Source organism: Heteronotia binoei, chromosome 19, assembly GCF_032191835.1.
Source record: "Heteronotia binoei isolate CCM8104 ecotype False Entrance Well chromosome 19, APGP_CSIRO_Hbin_v1, whole genome shotgun sequence".
Taxonomy (NCBI): domain Eukaryota; kingdom Metazoa; phylum Chordata; class Lepidosauria; order Squamata; family Gekkonidae; genus Heteronotia; species Heteronotia binoei.
Window position 1 is genome coordinate 36,804,429 of NC_083241.1, and position 22,239 is coordinate 36,826,667.

At 45.9% G+C, this 22,239-nt stretch overlaps 1 protein-coding gene across 1 annotated transcript in view; it reads right to left on the minus strand.

Annotated features, from left to right (window-relative positions):
- The window catches only part of PEAK1 (pseudopodium enriched atypical kinase 1), a 111,733-nt gene that overhangs the window by 25,150 nt on the left and 64,344 nt on the right, over positions 1–22,239 (minus strand). Inside the window, exon 4 of the mRNA XM_060260375.1 lies at positions 6,729–9,953. Within this exon, the coding sequence (XP_060116358.1) occupies positions 6,729–9,838 (3,110 nt within the window). The 5' untranslated portion in view covers positions 9,839–9,953. The remainder of the gene's footprint in view (positions 1–6,728; positions 9,954–22,239) is intronic.

Sequence of the window (22,239 nt, forward strand, 5' to 3'; positions counted from 1 at the left end):
AACACCAGAGGATATAAACAAGCTAGAACACATCCAGAGAAGAGCCATGAAGGTGGTGAGGAGTCTGGAGACCAAGTCCTATGAGGAAAGGCTGAAGGAGCTTGGTGTGTTTAGTCTGGAGAGATGACGACTGAGAGGTGAAAGGATCACCATCTTCAAGTACTTAAAGAGCTGTCATATAGAGGATGGTGCAGAGTTATTTTTTGTTGCCTGAGAAGGTGAGACCAGAAACAATGGGTTGAAATCAAATCAAGAGTTTCCAGCTAAACATTAGGAAGAACTTCCTGACAGAGCGGTTCCTCAGTGGGATAGGCTTCCTTAGGAGGTGGAGGGCTCTCCTTCCTTGGAGGTTTTTAAACAGATGGCTATCTGACAGCAATGCTGATTCTGTGAACTTAAGCAGATCATGAGAGGGCAGGAAGGGTTGCATCAATGCTTAATTCTTGTAGCCTTTTCTTACATGCCCAGGGAAATGCTGATTGCCACTTTGAGGTCAGGAAGCAATTTCTTCAGGCCAGTTTGGTCAAGGATCTTGGAGGGGGGGGTTGCCATCTTTTCGGCATGAGACAGGGGTCACTGAGGGTGAGAGGTAGTTGTGAACCTCCTGCATTATGTGGGGGGTTGAACTAGATCACCCTGGAGGTCTCTTCCAACTCTATGAGCCTATGATTCTATGAAATGAACACTATCGCTATACAGAATAAGCAAACATCTATTCCTCAACTGACCAAATCACACATACACACCCAATCCAAAATAATCTGACAAGACACTGTTGCTTAGGGGACAACAGTGGGAGGTCTTCTGGAGTTCTGGCTCAGCTGATGGATCGCCTGATGGCACCTGGGTTTTGGCAACTTTGTGACACAGAGCGTTGGACAAGATGGGACAACGGCTTGATCCAGCATAGCTTCTCTTATGTTTTATGCTTTGTATTCTTGGGTGCTTAGGAAGCAACAGTGGGAGGGCTTCTGGAGTTCTGGTCCCGCTGGTGAATCTCCTGATGGCACCTGGGTTTTGGCCACTATGTGACAAGAGTGTTGGACTGGACATGGATTATGTTCTTGAGCTGGCAATGGAATACTCTGATGCGGGTGAAAGAAGAGAAAGCTGGGCAAACTAGATGCTCATCATTTTCACTCCTGAAACCGGCCAACAAAAAATAACATCCAGTTTAGATCAGCAATGTGAAAAGGGCCAGAGTTTGAAGGTTGGAAGGGGCTTTTGAAGCCACTGAATCCAGTCCCCTGCTTCATGTATGAAATCCAAAGCTGTCAAACTTTTGCTTGAAGACCCCTGGAGGGTGGGAAACCCCTGGGTAATTGGCAATCTACATTTACTGTTACTCCCAATATTCAATTAAAATCTACCAAACCCATTCAAACTGGCCATAACCCCAGCACAGCTCTTTGCCCTCTTCCCTGTGATAGACCATGTATTTGAAGAGTGCGTTCATGTCTCTTCTCTTCAATAGGGTAGACACCTAGTTCCTTCAAATTTTGCTTGAAGGCATTTTCCACACTCTCAGCCAACTGTGTTGACCTCCTCTGAACCCATTCCAAAGTGTTTACGTCTTTTAAGAAGTGTGGCCCCCCAGAACTGGAGAGAGATGAGAGGACTCTCATTAATGCAGAGTGGAGATGTTTCTTCTCATGATGCAGACACTATGGTTCCAACAATGGACCACCTGATTGCCCCCTTTTTGCAGCCTCATCACACTTGCGTTCAGCACACGATCAACTGCAATCCTGCTATTTCATACATCCGATATCTAGCTAGGTATCCCCTCATTCTATACTTGTGTACTTTAGGCTTTTGACCTAAATGCAGAGCTCTGTGAAGTGACCGGGGCTGTAATAAAATGGAATTTTTCAGGAGAACCATTTTGTAAAGTTGTTTGCAGCCCTGTTTCTCATACGTGTTATCTTGCTCTCACCGCATTACTCTCCAATTTCTGTAATTCAGTTTTTGTATTGTTTATGTTGTTGCGTCTTACACTGTTTTTATTGCACTGTGTTCTGCTTGTATAATTCAATATTATTGCATTGTTTACTGTCCGTCTCATTACTGCTTCCTCTGCACAGTTTTCAAACTCCACAACCCACCCACCTCTCAGAGAAAGACACAGTGTTATTTGTCTTTGCTGAGTATCATTTTTGTCAGGCTTCCAATTTAGCAAGGTCATTTGGAATTCTGTTTGTCCTCTATGCAATCCCTCCTAGTTCTGCATTATCTGTTTAATTGATTTCTCTTCACCCTTCCATCTAAGTCATGGATTAAAATGTTGAAAAAGTATTAGGTCCAGGATCGATCCTAGCGGTATCATACTTGAGACCCCCCCCCCTCCCTTTCTCACAATACAAGAACTTGTGGACATTCAATGAAATTGCTGAGCAGTTGGGTTAGAATGGATAAAAGGAAGTCCTTCTTCACCCAAAGGGTGATGAACACATGGAATTCACTGCCACAGGAGGTGGCAGTGGCTACAAGCATGGACAGCTTCAAGAGGGGATTGGATAAGCATATGGAGCAGAGGTCCATCAGTGGCTATTAGCCACAGCTTATCATAGGAACCCTCTGTCTGAGGCAGTGATGCTCTGTATTCTTGGTGCTTAGGGGGGGCACAGTGGGAGGGCTTCTAGTGTCCTGGCCCCACTGATGGACCTCCTGATGGCACTTGTTTTTTTTGGCTACTGTGTGACAAAAAGTGTTGGACTGGATGGGCCATTTGCCTAATCCAACATAGGTTCTCTTATGTTCTTATATGAGTGATGAACAATTTTCCTGAAGCTCACCAAGGTATTAAACTCAACTGTAGCTCCAGGAAAAAAATGCTCTGTGGGACCTGAGGACCTCCTGGAATTACAGCTCATCTCCAGACTAGAGGTAAGTTCTCCTGGAGAAAATTGATGCTTTGGAGGGTGAATCCTGTACCCCACCGAGGTCCCTGCTGTCCCCAGCCTCCATCCCTAAATCTCCAGGAGTTCCCCAGACTGGGTCTGGCAACCTTACCCTCCCATCCCCCGCCAGTGGCCAGGGGGGACCTGACAACACTATATATATGTATAGAGAATGGATCTTCCAAACCTTAAACTACTAGTGTTGTTTTCATCTGAGTGAAATTCATCTCCGCTCTCAATGAATGAGAGACCTGGAAGGCTGTGTATGTCTCAGGGTTTAGAAGAACTTGTGGAAAGACAGGTATTGACAAAACCACAAAATCCGGCCAGGGTGAAAAGCAGCTTGTGCTCGGCCAGTGGGTGGAATCCTCCAGTGAAGCAGCCTGCCTCATCGTAGAGGAATGCAAAGGAATTTACTGCTCCAGCAAGATGACCCGTCAACTGGAAAAACCCGAGGAATGGCTCAGCCCTCAAAGCTGACTGCCTTCACAAAATGTGTGGCGAAGGGCACAACTCTTGCGTATCTCTGACAAACGGAAGGGAGGCATTTCGGGCAAGCCTCATATATCCATGTAAAAAGAGTTCTTGAGACTAGAACCTGCTATCCTTAGCCAGACACTGCTGTAAATTTGAACACTGACGAGCACCCTAAAAAGTGGTGAGAACAAGGGTGATGTACAGGCCTGCCACCTCTGGGTTGGGAAATGCCTGGGGGTGGAGTTTGGAGATGGACTTTTCAGCAGTGTTATGATGCCATGGAGTCTGCTCTCCGAAGCGGCAGCTGTTTTCTCCAGGGGAACTGATCATGGTCATCTGGAGATCAACTGTAATAGTGGGAGATCTCCAGGTGCCACCTGGAGGGGGGTGGCAGCATTATGTAGCTATTAAGCGGGGGATTTAAATTTTAGAGAGAGGAACTCAAATCTTAATAGAGCCACACAGTCCAGTGGATGACATATCTAGTTTAATGATGCTGCTGATGCTTGGGAAACGTTTTCCTCCTGACCCGATGTTCCAGCATGGACAGGAGAGGGATTGCTAGAAAACGAAGAGGTAGGGGAAGCTCATAGGCTCTGAAGACTATCTATGAAGTTTACCAGCACTAATTTCTAAGTAAAGGTGTGTTAACAGTGAGCTGTCAGTCACTCCAGGACTTCAGAGAAACAACCCATAACTTTGTCCTCTCCTGCTTTGGGCCATCTCTCCCCCCACCCCAAAAAGAGATCCTTTATTTTGCCAGTGGCTCTTCAAGGGTTCAACATCAAGGGGATTCTGAGCCAGGAAGCCTAAAGAGGCAGGATACCATAGGAGGAGTCCTGGTTTCACAGACCAGCTGTCATTTGCCAATCAACCTGTTGTCTGCAAGTCATCCAATCCTGTATACCAGGGGTGGCCAACTTGCTTAATGTAATAAATGTCAGATGTTTGAGAGCTGCGAGACAAGAAAGGAAGGAAGGAAAATAGTTGGGAAAGGGAGGAGAGGTGGGAAGAGAGCAACTTTAACTTTAAAGGCACTTTCCAAGCTGCTGGCTGGTTCGGAGGAGTTATCTCAAGAGACAAATACCTTCACCAAACTGGCAGATGGGGCGGTGGGGGCTTCGAGAGAAACATAATATGTGCGAAAGAGCTACATGTGGCTCCCAAACTGCAGTTTGGCCACCCCTGCTGTATACTATAATGCCCAAACTGACCCACTACTCCACGATAGCTAGAACACTTGAGAGGCCCACTTTTCATTGCCAAAGATCTTCAGCTGGAGATGTTTGTTCCCTAATCCTGCAGAGATTCTGCTGGTGGGACAGGCACGATGAAACTATCTCTGCAGAGATGCCGTAACTATGAATTGCCCTAGCACAGTTTTATCAGTTGCCACCACCTTTCTTAATCCACTGTAAGGTTAAACAAACAAACAAAGTAACTCCCCCCCCCCCCCCGACAAAATCTGTTTCTTCTGTGGATATGTCTTCAAGTCTCCTGTCAACCTGACATTTCATAATCCTGTTTTATTTTCTAGGTCATCAGTCTGATTTCACAGCAAGCATTACAGAGCTTGGCATTCCTCAAACAAATGTCATGTTCCTCGATTGTTACCTTCACAGCTTCAAGTTTCCTCACAAGTATTTTGGACGAAGGCTGTTAAGCTTCTTTAGTGCTCAGCAATTTGTAGAATGAATGTTTGTGGATTGAGGGGAGGGACGGTAGCTCAGTGGTAAGAGCATCTGTTTGGTAAGCAAAAGGTCCCAGGTTCAATCCCCGGCATCTCCAAAAAAGGTCCAGGCAAATAGGTGTGAAAAACCTCAGCTTGAGACCCTGGAGAGCCACTGCCAGTCTGTGTAGACAATACTGACTTTGATGGACCCAGGGTCTGATTCAGTATAAGGCAGCTTCATATGTTCATATGTTCAGTGTGCTGGTTGGCTAAAATAAGAAGTCTAACACGATTTTGATGTGTCGCAAATAAAAATAAATGTTGGCAGGGTTATTTCTCAACTAATTAACTCCTACCAGTACTGAAAAGTCCTTAAGCTTATTACATGGGCTTCCTTTTTCCCCATGCCTTAATGAATAGAATGAAATAAAAATACTCAGTGGAATGAAAGTATATCAAAGACAGTACAAATAGGTAGAAGAACAAGAAGAAAAGAGATTGGATTTATACCCCACCCTTTACTACCCAAAGGTGTCTCAAAGCAGCTTACAATCTCTTTCCCCTTCCCCTACCCACAACAGACACCCTGTGAGGTAGGTGGGGCTGAGAGAGCTCTCCCAGAACTGCTCTTGAGCGGAACAGCTTTGAGAGAACTTGTGGCTGACCCAAGGTCACATCAGCAGGTGCGGGTGGAGGAGCGGGGAAACAAACCTGATTCTCCCAGATTAGACCACAGTGCAGTCCTTTCCCTGCCCCTTACTATGCCTACACTCAGACGTCTCAGACTGGCCTAAACCTTTTTGTGGGCTGTGAACACAGGTTGTTGCCATGTTCACTTGCTGCCTCTTCCCTTCACGTGTGGATCACAACGGAAAGCTTATGAGTTGTGGAAACCCTGGATCAAACTCTAAGCAACTGTGATATAGGGAGGCCCACATGTGGCTGAACTGGAAAGGGCTTCCTCCCCCAAAACAAAGATTCTAAAAAATGAAGAACCTAAGCACACCAAGAAGCCAGATCCGTGCCTGTCAATCACGGGCAAGAAGTTTGTTTGTGACAGATTCATCCGCATGTTGCTCCCCTGGGCACTGAAGGCCAATGAAGGAAGAGATGACTGCGTGCTCCAGGGTAAGATGTGGAAGGACAAAGTGCAAAGTGTCGTCAAGGTAGCTTATGGCAACCCTGTAAGGTCTTCAAGGGAATAGATGTTCAGAGGTGGTTTGTCATTGCCTGCCTCTGCATAGCAACCTTCGACTTCCTTGGTGGTCTCCCATCCAAGGACTAACCAGGGTTGATCCTGCTGAGCTTCCAAGATCTGGCTAGCCACCTTAACTTGTCATAACTAGCCCGGTATGTTGCACTGGATTTAGCAGCGCAAGGACAGCGTGCTGACAGCGAGTAGCATTATGCTTCAGTTCTATGAGGAGACTCTCTGTATATTGTTCTCTGCTGCACAGAAGAAGCAGAATAACGGCTAGGTAGAAAGTCAATACATTTTTAGGTAGCTCTATCATGCCCTGGAGAACTTTCTGGAGTTTGCATTAGTGAAAATGCTGTTCCCTAAATTGACAATATTCTTGTGCACATTCAACAGTATTTAAACCCTTGGTTTTGGAGGGAGAGCAAAGCAGAAGAAATGATAGCTGGCCAAATTAAGAAAATTATGTTTAATGTTTTACCTGAGAATTTCCTTGGGTAGCTGAGATGCAGAAGAATGACTCTTCAGGTTTTCTTCTGAGATCTCGGGAGACCGCTCACTTTCCCTCCTGTCTTTTGTTTCAGCTTCATCAACTGCAGACTTCACCTCGGTCTTGTTTTGGTCAGATCTTGCCTCCAGCTTTGCTTGTTCACATTTGAACATGAAAACGATGGATGGTTTCTCACTGGAATCGGTTTTGGACTCACTGAACCAATTGTGGCGTTGAACGGGAGGTGGCGGGAGCATGTGGATCACGGTTCCATCAAGGCCCACCAGTTTCCCCTTCTCTCTCTCTCTCTCTTCCTCATCTTCAGTCTTCCTACGGCGGAAGAAGCTCTTAAAGGATATCCACCGCTTGGGCTTTGCGTCGACTGTGCGCCTGCCTTCTGAATGCAACACTGACTCAGCCTCTGTGGATCTAGTGGGGCTCGTGGGTTTGGTCCAGTTACTGAAATGCCTCTGCAACACTTTGCTAGCGTGGTAAGGCGATGATGTAGAACGTGGAGGAGGGAATGGGGGAGTCTGCTCACTTTGGGGACTTGTGGTATTTGGGGAAACCACCAGTGACTTTGGGGACAATGCAGCCGGTGACTTTAACAAGGTTTCCTTCTGTGATGTTTCTGGGGATTTGACTACCTCAGTATCAGGGCAGGATTGTGCCGTAAAGAGAGATTTGGGTCGCACTGGGATGGTTTTACCTGCATCAGCATCAGGGGGCAATGAATACAGCTCTTCTACGCTGCAAGACTTGGGTGTGGCTTGAGGTACTTCTGGGGGTGAAAGTGGAGGCTGGATAGAAGCCACTATCTGCGATAGCACAGTACAGGCATTTTCCTGGCTGCCTCCCAATATCTCCTGTGCTTCTTCTGCTTTGGCCGTAGGCTCTTGAATGTTCCTCTGTATTTTTGTCGGGGAGCTGTGGCCAGAACTTTTTGGTGAACTCTGACCTTTGCCAAGACAGCTGTTGAACTCTTGAACCTTCTGCGCCACGGAACCTAGTCTGTCAGCGCTATTGGTGATCCCTTTGGCTTGGGAAAGTTCAGATTTGCTGGCTACTGTTTCAGACGCTTTGTTTTCGGTTTCTATCTCTTCATAGGTGTGGCTTATTACACTGGTTGTTTTATCTTTGACAGAGAGCTCTCCGCTAGTCCCTAGGAAACTTTTATAGATGGCCAAGTTATCATACGCATTTGGATTTATTACAATAGGAACTTTGATGGCGTTCTTGGAGCTCCTAGCGTATGTTGGCTCATCGTGGATAATAATTGGGAAGGGAGGCATGCCAGCGTTGTTGTAACTATTGAATTTTATTTCAGACAGGTTAGGAGACTTTACGGGAATTGTTTTTGTAGAAATATTTGTTGATGTAGGTGAGGTAGGAGCAGATTTGTGGATGTTCTTCCTTGGAGGCACAGAAGTTCCTGAAGTATTAGCAATTAGTTCCACTTTAGGTATCTTTTGACGTAGGCTGGTACTGGAAGTCCAAACTTCCTGGTATCGGACTGCGCTAGATTTCTTAAGATTGGCATTTACTTGGCCGGATGACCCTGACTGGGATGTAACGTTCACACTTGTGGTATCTGATGGATTTGGGTGAGTCTGAGTAATTTTTGGATCTAGGTTTCTCGTCTGATTCTCTAGACATTCTTGGGTCATGGCTGCTGACACATCCACTATAGTGTATGGCTTACACACTGGTTGTTCCATGTTGACTACTCTGTAAGGTTTGGCTTGCTCTTCAACAGGGAGTACGTTTGAAACTGTTGTTTGACCTGGCCTATCTGAAGGACTTTTGCATTCTTGCTTATCGCTCTGGACAGCGATCTTACCATCTTTTTCTTCTAGTCTAAGGGCAAGAACGGCCTTGTGAGTCTCCAAAGCCTTGTTAGCATTTTGAGGGCTTTTAGTTGTCGCTTTTACCTGCTGACTGTCCCCAAAGGTTTCATGTCCTTCCTCGATCAATTTGATATCTTTAGGGGTACTGGGAGACAGTCCGCCATTGCAGAGCCTTTGAGAAGAACTGCTGGTTGTCCCAGAATGAGACTCTTCGGTCAAAGAAGAATCAGGAGATGTAGAATTGGAGGATACCATGCTTTGCATGCTTTCTGGCCCATAAAGGATCTCAGGGTCTTCTCCGTAACCGTTCAATATTTCATCATAGCTGTCGTCATAGTCCACAGCACAAAACCTCTGGAGAGACTTGTTCCTTAAAGGCACCGTGTTCCATTTTTTGTCAACACAGAACCGAACAGGAGACAGAGTGTTAGCTCTAAAATTGGCAAAGCGTGGCTGTCCCCTCATGCGGATCTCCATCGCCAGCAGCTCCTCATCGCTTTCGTCCCAACTTTCGTGGTCTTCTTGCATGTGGCCAAAGAACATGTCATCCTCACTCTCATCCCCGCTGGAGAATTCTGGGTAACAGAAACGGCCACCTTCGTTACTTATTACATCAGTGCTTCCGCTCAGAACAACGTGCTTATTATGGGAGTCCTTCATTCCGCCCATCATGCAACTTGGAGGGATCTTTCTCTCAAGTGACTTCTTATAACAATTGTTAATTCTTCCCAAGAATGCTTCCCTTGAACTCATTTCACTTCCTGTTAGATGAGAGGTGGTATCCAAGCCTGCAATCTCCTTCAAGACTTCCGTCAGTCCATTACTGTTATTTGGAGCCTTACCTACGCCATCGCTGTTCCCGTAAGGTCTATGAACTTGGCTATAAACATCAATCTCTTCCTCGTTGTTATTATTCAGTGGTTTTTTGTTCAGGACTGTCCTGTTTTGGTTCCACCCTACGACAGCTGACTTGTTCTCACAGAGATCTTGCAAGACGACCTCACCGCATACGCCCTGTCCGTCTAGCATCATCATGGTGGGTTTTACAGCAATTGTTGGTTTTTTGGCCACAGGGGGACGGAAACTTCCCGCGTTCTTAGGCCGCTGGCTGTTTGCATTGGTTTTCACATTCGTATTCGGAACTGGAGGTTTCTCAGAGGCTGGAGGCAATTGGTGCAAGCTTTTTGGCTTGAAGCAGTTTTTACATTCACCAGGTTTCCAGACGTGTTCAGTGAAGGCATTGCAAGCAGACATCTTCCCCAGGGCTTAGCACCTGATGCTCAGATTTGTTCAGTGCATGGTAAGACAATTACTCATTCCTTTCCACTTTGTGTATTTCTCTTGGCTACATAATCAAATTCTGGCCATCCTAAAAAAAAAAAAAAAAGGAGAGAGAGATTGAGAAAAGAGCGGAAGTGAAACAGAGAAGAATAAAAACCAACAAATCAATTACAAGCCAATATTTGGATGTTTTTCTACTCAGAGAAGTTTGTTCCTATAATGTATGTTTTATTCTGCTGGTCCATGACTGTAATAAATTATTGACTGATCGATTGTTCCTATCCACATAGTGTACCAGGAACATTAGGATCTTTGCATGGGTTCCCCCCCCCCCCCCCCCATCAAGTCACAGCCGACTTATGACAACCCCATGGAGTTTTCAAGCCTCCCTGAGCCCGTTAGGGGAGGGTGGGATATAAATCTGATAAAATAAAATAAAAGGCAAGAGTCCTTCAGAGGTGGTTTGCCACTGCATGCCCGTGTCACGATCCCGCTGTTTCTTGGCCATCTCCTTCCAAATAATGAGCAGGGTGAATCTACTTGACTTTAGCAGGGCATGACCTAAAATTTATTTATTTTATTTTATTGGATTTTTAGCCCGCCCTTCCCGTAGGACAGGCTCAGGGCGGGTTACATCATAAAAAACAATCAACAATAAAAACAATAAAAGACCAATTTAAAATACATAAAATCTAAAACTACAGAGTCACAACAGAGACTAAAATGGCAGGTTCTGCCTCACAGACATGGCCTATTGCCCAGGTCCAGCAGATCTTATAGCACTGGGATGGAATGAAGGGGCAAGGATGGTAACAGGTGATGTCCACTGCCTCAGCTGAAAGTCTGGTGAAAGAGCTCTGTTTTACAGGCCCAGCAGAACTGGAGCAGATCCCGCAGGCCCCCGAATCTCTGGGGGGAGCTCATTCCACCAGGCAGGGGCCAGGGCTGAAAAGGCCCTGGTCCTCGTCGAGGCCAGATGGACGTCTCTGGGGCCGGGTATTACCAAAATGCCTATGATACACAGGAAGAAGCCTATAAAAATAATAATTTTAAAAACTGTGCATAATCATGGAATGCATAACCTTACAAAGAGAACAGGCTTGTGAAGGAATTGTGTTTCTCCAAATGTTCTCATTTGGAACCGGAATGCAAATGCGAATGGAAATCCTGCTCCTGCCGTTCAACATAATTAGCAGCTGTCGGTTAAGGAGATTTCAAAATGGTTTTTTGTTTGTTATTTTCCTACCAGGAACAAACAGTTATGAGATTGATGCTTTCAAATAACTTGATCTGGAAGACAGTCTCACGTTACAGAGCTATTTGAACCTCACTTCTAGTTAGCGTGGTCCAAACCACGTCTTACAAATTATGCTGGGAGCACTGCAGTGCTGCTTGAGGTAAGTAGCCTGTTTCACTCTGTTTTCACATAAACAGCATAGGTGGCTGTTTAAAATTCAGCTACATGGTGGCGGCTATGCACAAAGCATGTTTATGAGGGATCTCCCATGTAGTGTCAGGATTTATTTTTTTTTACCAAAATCCAACTGTTGCAAACCTCTTATTTAGTGGTTTGCAATTACATGGTTAAAGGTACTGGGGACTATGTCGCTCTGAATTGCAAGCATTTGTACCTAATTAGTTTGGATATACATTTGAGCAGAGAAACACAATGTATAAAGAAACCCATTCGGTCAAAAATGCTGTTCTGATGTTGATTTAGTGGCTGCTTTATTGCGTGTGGCTATTACTGAAATATGCACATATTCACGGTAGACTGACCAGTATATTATGTTATCAAATACATTTTCTCTAAATGGAGCAACAGATTTTTCCCGCCCCAGCATGCGATTGCGGTTGTCCTTGGCCACGCAGAGGCAAGCAGGGAATACTGGCAACGAAATGGGGCATTTGCACTTATCCGTCAATCTGTGTGATTGCTGATCCCCACAAAAGGCAGGCAGCCTACCCAGTAAACACCAGGTGGCGCTCCAGCATCACATCACAGGAGCCAATGCACCCAAGAAGCTGGCTCTGCAATTTGATAGCTCCCCATCTGACCAGGGAGACTTCTGACTATTAGAAGCTCGTCTCCCCAAAACCTCTAAGGTGCTATCGAGACTCGAATCTAGGTCTTCTGCCCTTTGGTGTAACGGTCTTCCTCCTCCTAATGCAGTGGCAAAGCTGCTTCTACAAGGCTTGTTAAAAGTAGTTTTTATAACAAGAAGTGATAACGTTGCATAAAATGACTCTGCATTGAAATGCTGTGAAGATACACTAGCTTGGTATTCCCACATGCTATTTTAAAAGTTAGATTTAAGAAACTGATTCCTGAAATACTTAAAATAATACCGTAGAAAGGGCAGGGACTAGCACTTCGACTTCGGCTGCTGGTTTTTTGTCAGAGCTGTCCTATGGCAATCCCACAGGGCTTTCGAGGCAAGCGACGTTCAGAGGTCATTTGCTACTGCCTACCTTACCTCTGGGTCGTGACCTTGGTATTCCTTCACAGCCTCTTATCCAAACACTAACCAGGGCCGACCCCGCTTAGCTTCCGAGATCTGTGTTATCTAGGTCAGGGCTACATCGGCTGATAGGTAGTTAGATTTTCCACTGATCTTTAAAAAGTATTGTTTGGAGTTCCATATGGTTTTCTAAGAACCCATTTAATTTAAACAGTCAACTGAAAAACGACAAAGAGCTGGTCGCCTTCTGCAGCTTCCCTGGGTTGACCAGGAAGCGCTTGCTACAGCTCCTAAATGTGACATAACAGACTTGTTTGTCATCATAACTGTTCCCTGCTAATGAGAATGCTGCCTCCCATCAAGGCTTCAAGAAGCCAGAAATAGTTTTATTTAAACCTCTCTTATTCATCCTGGGATACTGTTGCTCACCACTGTCTGGGTACTACGGGCTGAACCAAGAGAGGAGGGAGGATCAGACACACTCTAAGGGACTGAACGCTTCCTGTAAGGGGCCTTGAACGATATGCATCTAAGCAAAGAAATACTTAATGTTAAAATTATCGAGACAACAGGTTGCCAACCTCCAGGGCTGCTCTGGGAGGTGGACTCTATGGCATTATACCCCATTAAAGCTTTTTCCAAATCCCGCCCTCCTCAAGCTCCACCCCCTGCAATCTCCAGGTGTTTCCCAACCCAGAGCTGGAAACCCCAAGAGAAGTCCGCAAAGGAGATGGGACTATCAGTTCTGAGTGTTTCTTTCTGATTGTGGCATATCCACATTGCTAGAAGGCTATAGGTGTGAAAGCAACGCATGACCCTCTACCAAGAGTAGGAATATATAAAACACCATCGAAATATGTACAGATGACTTTTCTCAGATGAGACTCAAGGCAACATGTTGTGTTTTGTATACCACAGCATTTTTTTTTATATCAGTTGGAATTTGGTCCGTTAAATTCAGCGCTTAATACTGTATTGGCAAGACAAGCGCAGAGCTGTTGCAAACTTCAGATGAAATATTTTTACATCCGATTACAGGACCCTGGATTCAACTCTGCAGAGATATCTGGGAAGATGCGAAGGAAATTTCAAAAGGGAGAGGAAGCCCCGGAATTGGGATAGGGATGGGATGTGGCGTAGTTAATCTTGAGGAAAAGGGAAATGCTTCTTCCTTAAGATAGCAAAAAGCATCAAGAGAAAAGCTAGGAAGGAGAACATCTGTACTATACCCGGTATGAGCATCAGGAGCTTCAAATATCCACCTGTTTACAAGAAATGTCTTCTGTTCCTTGCTCTGGCGCTTACACAGGCTGCCTTGTGAAAGAAATGCATGCAGTTGTCTTCTCCCTACAAGCATTTCAGGCGCTAATTCTTTGTTCTAAAATTCTAGGCTGGCAGGTCCCCTTCTACGTGTGCGCTGGATGAATCACAATGAAGACCTCCTACACTAGCACTTTATACCAACATAATCCAGTTAAAAGGAACTTAATTGGCGCGCACGATTCCCTGCAATTTCAGCATTCTAAAAATGAATAGTCTCAGTAAGTACCAGATGGTGACATGCACTAATTAATCAGACCAGCTCAATGAAAGAGCCTATTAAAATGAATGCACCTATTAGACATGTGTTTTCAATGCTCTCTGCTGCAAAAAAACCTCCCTTTAAACACATGCCCGATTCATCAAGCGAGCAATATAGATAAGTGTGCGCAGCAATCATGTGCAAGTGCAACATCATCACCCCATCATCTGTCTTTATATCCCCAGACGCTTCCATGCCAGATTTTGCTTCTTCCCTCAGCTGGGCATGTTGAATGCTTTTTAGATTCACCTGGTGGGGGGAGGAGCTTCCCAGGATCACCACGCTAGCAAATGATCTGCAGCCACTAAAACCCAACCCTTCCCACCTCCCCCCTTCCCCTTGCTAACAATTATTTTGCAACAGGAAGGCTTTAGTAAGAGAACTGCTTTTCAGGAGGGATCTCAGCTTCAAGAGCAAAGGGAGAAACCAAACTGTCATCATTGTGGCATGCAGATCATTATGAGATGGATCAATTAACATTTGCCAGTTTGCAGTATGGAAAAGCAAATACTAGCAATATGGACAAAAGAAAAAAGACCGCATATGCATTTAAAGCCAACACCCTTGAAATTCCCCCCCAGAATCTCATTATAACCTCCCATCATATGAAGCATGTTAGTGCTACTACTTTTGTGTCATACTGTGACATAAAAACTGCCGTTTTCCTTCCTGCAGAAGCTTTTAGGATAAATGGATGCTCTTCTAGTGCCCTGCAAAACTGGCCATGTTCAGAGATCTCCAGACTGTCAGAAAGCAAGTAACAGCAGCCGCATCTAGATACGCACAAGGTATTGAACATATGAAGCTGCCTTATACTGAATCAGGCCCTCGGTCCATCAAAGTTGGTATTGTCTACTCAGACTGGCAGCGGCTCTTCAGGGTCTCAAGCTGAGGTTTTTCACACCTATTTGCCTGGACCCTTTTTAGTTGGAGATGCCGGGGATTGAACCTGGGACCTTCTGCTTCCCAAGCAGATGCTCTACCACTGAGCTACCATCCCTCCCCAGCACTGAAACTGATTCTTGCATGTACCAGCAATGAACCTGGAAAATCCTTGTTAGTAACAGGGCTGTAGTAGGTGATAGTTAATGATTTGTGGAAAAGATCCGCCTAGTTCCCTCTTTTGGAGGAAAAAAAACCCTGCCATCAAGTTGCAGCCAACTTACAATGGCCCTGTAGGGCAGGGGTGTCGAACTCATTTGTTACGAGGGCCAGATCCAACATAAATGAGACCTTGTCGGGCTGGGCCACGTGTGTCATAAAACGTAATGCCAGGTGGCAGAGATATAAACTGTATAAAGGGCAGAATTAAAGATTTTTTTTAAAACTTAATTTTTTTTTTTTATTTAAGCATTTCTGATAACTGACACCCCTAGCTCTGAATTGTATCAAAATCTGGAGACAATTTCTATGCTGTAGCAATCTTGAGTATGCTGCTCAGGTGTTGTTCAGGTGTGTATCTGTAGGTTGCAAACCTACTTTTGATTTACTGCCATTCATTACAGAAGTCTCATGGTCAATGCTTTGAGCCTAAGCCCCAGAGGAAAGCATGCAATGGCTGGGCATTGAGAGCTTTTGTACATATGTTGCTTCATGTGCTAGTCAGCCAATGCAGAAAATAGCGGCTTTGCTCTGTAGCTCTTGTGCGCTTGAGCAAGCCTGGCAAACAAGCTGTGATGTAGAAGGAAGCAAGTGAGAGAGAAAGAAGCAGAAGACAAAGTTGCTTGTGGGCCTGACAGGAGCTCTTTGGGGCCTGATTGGACCACACGTTTGACACCCCTGGGTTTTCAAGGCAAGAGACATTCAGGTGGCTTCCTGTTGTCTGCATCTTTGTAGTGACCCTCGTATTCTTGGGTGGTCTCCTATCCAAATGTCAACCAGGGCTGACTCTGCTTAGCTTCTGAGATTTAATGAGATTAGGCTAGCAACTGCTTCTATACCATGGTCCACATGAGAAAAATGACTAAAAGCACTCAACGGAACCACCATTATTTATAAAGTTATGGAAGAATTTTTACACTTCATGGCTAGAATAGGCAATAGCTTGAACATAAGGATGCTATTTATACACATCAATAACTCTCAAGCACAGAGTACTTACGTATTAATAAAACTAGCATACAGTATGCAGACTGCCGAGATTTCTTCCATGGCTATCATTATAAAACCAAGCATTAAAATAGCAATCAGCAGAGGGCAAGAACAACTGAGCAGTGGGAAGGCAGATGATACAAATGGAATCTCTTTATAGACAAGGGCAAAACCATAATGGGTTTAATGGCTCTAGGGTGAGCCAGAAGTAATTACAGCTTTTCAAATATTGTTTTTTTTAAAAAGGCACACGTCAAAAAAAGTTGGTAGAAATAATTATGCAGGTGGCTACTGTTCAGTGAGAAGAGTGCACGCTTTGGAAATTTCCTCCTGTGACTCAAATCCTGCCCACCTCCAGAATGTTACATATAATGTTAGGGGCTCCGTAAGGCTAATTTCCCCTCCTCTTTTTGGGTGAATGGGGAATTTTCTTCTCTATATCCAGGCGTTACATATGAAGAAATCCCAACCTAGTCCACAGGTGCACCCCTTCTCTACCTCTGTGATATGCTGGAGAGAACAAGCTTGAGGCCTGTAAAGTGTCATGGAGGAAAAGATGAATGAAGGGAGAATCTCCCTCCCTGCGAATCCAAGATTACATAAGCTGCCAGGGGCTTCAGGAGGCTGATTTCCCCATCTTTCCAAGTACTCCTCATCTCCCCCCAAACACTTAACATTGTCCTTATACTAAACAACTCTCCACTACATTTTCTCCCCCTACAGTTGTATTATTCATCATAGGTCTTAATCCCCACCTTGTATACGGTGCTGTTTTCACAACTAGCATAAATTATCCATTTTCCTATTAAAGAAACAAACTGAGGGCTTGCAGAGAATCAGTGGGGGAACCATTTGAACCCCACCCACATTCTCTAGGCCTCCAACACTCAAGCTAATTCCAACATTCAGTCAATTATGGAGCATATTTAGTCTGCAGGACTTTGGAGGGGTCACTTTGTAAGATCACAGTTGTGGAGAGTACTTGCAGTATGAATATTTCTCCCATTATTATGGGTGGCCCCAGGGATTTTTTTGTAGAAAAAGTCCTGCAGGAACTCATTTGCACGTTATGCCACACCCCTGATGGCACCATTGTTTTAAACAGAGGTTGTATGTAGAAAAGGCCAAGCAGGAACTCATTTACATATTAGGCCACACCCCCTGATGCCAAGCAAGCCAGAACTGCATTTCTATAAGTTCCTGCTTAAAAAAAAAAAACGCCCTGGGCGGCCCCATTCTATGGCTTTTGTTATCTACTCAGAGGCCTGCATATTACTATTAGATGAGTGGTGCTTTACATCAGTGGTCCGCAACATTTCTGGCACCAGGGACCGGCAGGGTGGGGGGACTGAATTTGGCCTCCCCCCACCGCGCTGCCTCACCGCACCCTCTTCCTCCTCCTGCGTCACCTCCTCCTCCCTCCAAGTTTATTATGTTAAGCCAGGGGAAGCATCTTCTCGGCTCTTTAAAAGCTCACCTCCCCCCCTCCCCGTGGCAGCAGTGGTGAGCGATGTGCTAAACAAGCGGTGCTGCCTTTGCCTCCAGAGGCAAAGGCAGCGCGGCTTGTTCAGCGGTCGCTCGCCACTTCTGCCGGTTTCCCCCGTGGATCAGCTGCTGCTGCGGGGGAGGGAGGTGAGCTTTTAAAGAGTCGGGAAGGCACTTTCCCCAGCTTAACCTAATAAACACAGAGGGAGGAGGAGGCGACGGGGGAGGGGGAGGAGGTGGCACAGGGGGCGGGAGGCTGTGGGTCACCATGAGGGGGCAGCTTGGCTGGCAGCCCAGTTGCTGATGGGCCATGGACCGGTCCCGGTCCAGGGTCCGGTGGTTGGGGACCGGTGCTTTACATGTATAAGGTCACATGTTTGATACAAAGTACTTCTAGCTACAGAATTCAGGTTGCTGGTTCTGGTAATGTTCTGACCAATATCCTGCCAACCAATACCACTATGAGTAAACAGTATTAGACTGGATGGACCAATAGTATGAGAGCAAAGGAAGGAAAAGACTTATACAATGGAGGTAGATGATTTTCCATAAAGTTGAAAGCTGGAGAGAAGGGCTGCTGTTTGCACAGTGTGCACTTGCCCCCTGGCTGCTTTTCATCAACAGATCTGGCAGGTTTCTGAATTATGTCTAAAAACAGTTTGATCAGAGGTGCTAATGAGACAAAGGAAATAGGCTTGTGCCTAGAGGAAGTAATGCCCATCTCAAGTCACTTTCAAAGTGACCCAAAGAACTCCCCCACCTCCAGATTGAGTCTGTAACGATAAACTATGGCTTGTTGTTATGTATGAGCCAAACCTCAGTTATGTTTGATTATGTGTCAAGCAATGTTTTACCTTAGTATGACTGTCTGTGTTTATCAGAATATAACTGCCATGTCTTAACTGTTACTAACCCTAAAATAAATCTGAGGCACATCAAAGTAGAGAACTAGCTGGCGCCTCCTTTTCGCGCCTCTTTCGCTTTTACTAACAAATGCAAGAATGCGCCTTTGAAGATAAAGCCTCCAGGGACAATTTCCCAGGCAGTGCCTGGACCCAGGAAGAGTAACCACAAAGGAGATAAAGAAGGGAACCGTGTGAACTTTCACATGTGAATATAGAAATGTTTAGCAATTGTAGCAATGTTTATGGAACCTTTGATGTGCCACCTTTAAGTATGCATTCTGCTGTCACTCTGTATCAGTTCCAATTCTTGGCTCAATAGAAGCACATGGATTATCAATAAACCTATACTTTGTTTCAACTCAAGGACTGGTTACTTTGAGATCTGCTTGCTTGACATTATGTGGAAATGAGGCCAGCCAAATGAGATACAGAGGTACAAGATACTAGCGTACTACATGATAACATACCAACAGCCACGGAAACTACTTCCCCGTAGAGTATGGTGGCTATATTTTGGCACATTTGAGCAAGAACCTCACAGCTATACAAGCAATCAGCAAGCTCCTTCACTACTAATTAAGGGGATGCTGATTGGGCTGGAAGATTATAAGTCTGAAAGCTAGCCATCACTTGATTGTTATGCCAAAGTGTAGAAGACCAGAATGTTCAAGTGTAGTCAGACAGAGGAAAAGCAGTAAGAGTCGCAAATACGTGATGGTTTCTAAGAAAAGGGGAGGGAAAAGTTAAGTAAGTTTTTGTGAAATGCTGCCTGTGACAGATAAAATACATGGCATCCAAACACTGTGCACATACCTCACTCCTAAGACAAGACTAGGTGAGACATTTCCCCTTAGCAGTGCCGGATGAAATCCTGTGGATGCCCCTAGGCAGTCAAAATCTTGGGGGCCCCCTTGCAAATAATCTCAGAGTTGGAGCACCCGCCCTGCCACCCGCAGTCCCTGCAGCAGCCATCTTCTCAAAAGCTCCTTTGACAAAGCTGCAGGGGAGAGGCAGAGAAAGGCAAACATGGTGACAACACCACCAGCAGCTACACCAGGCAAGCTGGGCAAAGAGCAGCTCAGTTGCTGGCTGCACTTGCAGGCTGGGAGGGCTGAAAACGGGGAAAACTGGAGGGAGGGCAGTCCCGGGTCCCTAAAGGTGTGGGGGCCCATAGGCCAGTGCCTACTTGGCCTAATTGTTAATCCGGCCCTGCCCCTTAGTTACTTGTCTGGAAAAACTACCATCTGATCAAGGTGGTAAAACCAAGAGCGCCTGTGGTTTGAATGCAGGGATTCCATATGCAGATTCCCACTTGGCTATATACACAGCATAGCATCTTAAAGTCAAATGCTAGCATCTCATTTCCAAGGCAGGCTAAGTGATGGAGCAGGAAGGTGGGACAAGAAACTGAAATGTGGCTCCCCTTGACCAACAGGAAAAAGCATTCATTGAACACAGAACAGCCTCTTGCAAAACACTTTGTACACTGAAAAGTGCCACAGAAAATCATAAAAAGCTAATTCATCAAGGCATATTAGTAACTAGAAAGAACAGGAAGTATCAGAACTTTTGAGACCTGCTGAGCTGCCTCATCTCAAGGCAAAAAGTTTTTGCTTTTAATTTTCCACGGCTTATTTAAACCTAACACATGGGCAGCCCAATCCAGACATAAGTGGCGGCTGGCTGTGGCGTAACTGCCGCGCCGCTAGTAGACTTCCTGAGGACTTTGGCACGCTGGAGCGTGGGGAGGGGAGAGGCGTAGTTTGCCGTGAGGGAGATGGTCGCCATGGCAACGCCACTGGCATAGGCCAAGGGAGGCGGAGGCAGTCGGAAGGGAGGGCCAGCCCACCCCCCCCCCATTGGCCAGTCCTGGTGCATGTGCTGCGGCTCATGACAGTCAGGGATGGGGAGAGGCAGCCCCGGAGAGGCTGACAGCCATCCCCAACCCGCCCTCAGAGAACAGAGCCAATGATGGGCAGACCATCAAAGGCAAAGGAGACGTCCCACCAACACGGGGAGGGAACAGGAGTGATGGTGGGCATGCGCGCACGAGAAGCCTGGCTTGGTGGCGAGGCGGGGATGGGGGCGGGACAAGTCCGCATGGGACCATGGAGAAGCTGTCAATCCTCTTACCCCCTCCTGCTGTCACTGACTCTGCCAATGGCAGGCAGACAAGTAGGAAGTACCAAGTGCAGGAGTTCGCTGTCATAGACAGCGGCTGGAATGTGTCTGGGAGTGAGCAGCCCAGCAGCAGACACCCCCCTCCACCCAGAGACCCTCTGTGTTGCCCTGACGCTCCCTGCCATGTGGACAGAACACCTCCCCCTGGGGCCGCAGAACTCAGAGTCCACTTCATCAGCCCCCCCCCTTAGTGCCCTGCGCACAACAGCCCTGTGGGGTTGGGTAGGCTGTCAGCCCAGGCAGGCTGAGGGGCGGCACCCCCCTCCCCTTTCCAGCAACGCAGGGGACAGCGTGGCGGCTCATAGACTGTTCCCCCCCCCCGAACCAAGTCTGCCCACCCTTCCAGGCAATCCCTCGGAGAGGCCACTGACGGAGGGGGGGGGGTTGCCCAGGGAACGTGCAGCAGATGCCAAGTAGGAGAGACAACAGAGGGCGCAGCTCAGACTTTATTTTTCCAGAACAGAGTGCAACAGTCTCCCTGGTGTGTACTGGGCAGTCTCGCTGTGTGTGGGGCTCCATTCAGGCTTCCAATAAGTTAAATCCTAATTTGTATTCCTAATATGACAGAATAGGTTTTTTCCCCCATGCAGAATAAGTGAAAGAATTTGCATAACAATTCCAATTTTATTTTTGGCCTTAAGAACAGACGAGAAGCCATGTTGGATCAGGCCAACGGCCCATCCAGTCCAACACTCTGTCACACAGTGGCCAATAATTTATATATATATATGCACACACACATATATATACACACTGTGGCTAATAGCCACTGATGGACCTCTGCTCCGTATTTTTATCTAACCCCTTGATGAACAGAGTATTTTTTACTTATGAATAATCACAAAATGATTTACTTTTATATTGCAATGTTGCTTCCCTCTTTGCTTTCGAAGCCTCGGGTGGTGAAAAAAACCCACATTCTTTACATGCCAGTCACACTCAGTGCATTTAAGAACTGTAATAGCTTGGGAGAAGAAAGGGAAAGCTAGTGGAAAAAAGGTACTTGGCTTTAGATACTGATATACTAATTACAGGATTTCGTTACAAAGTACAGGCATTGTTCTGGCAGACCCTTATTAGCACAACTACAGTAATGGCTTCGGAAACAATAAATACACAAACTGTATCTGCAATAAATTATTTAGGCAAAACTTATTCTTGAAAGAAACATGTTGAACAGAAGACAGCCTTCAAGCAAAGAACGCTTCCAAGTGGAATCAAGTGCATCTGTGTAGTTGTCCCTGGTGAAAAAACATGGCAGATCTCTCTTTCCAGCTCTAGCTAGCTAGCTACTCTGTTACAGCAAAAAAGAGCAAGAGTCCAGTAGCACCTTAAAGACTAACAAAATTTGTGGCAGAGCAGGAGCTTTCCTGAGTCACTGCTGGGTTCTTCGGACTCATCATATGAACATATGAAGCTGCCTTATACTGAATCAGACCTTTGGTCCATCAAAGACAGTATTGTCTTCACAGACTGGAAGCGGCTCTCCAGGGTCTCAAGCTGAGGCTTTTCACACCTATTTGCCTGGACCCTTTTTTGGAGATGCCAGGGATTGAACCTGGGACCTTCTGCTTCCCAAGCAGATGCTCTACCACTGAGCCACCGTCCCTCCCATCGAAGCTCTTACCCTGCCACAAATTTTGTTCGTCTTAAGGTGCTACTGGAGTC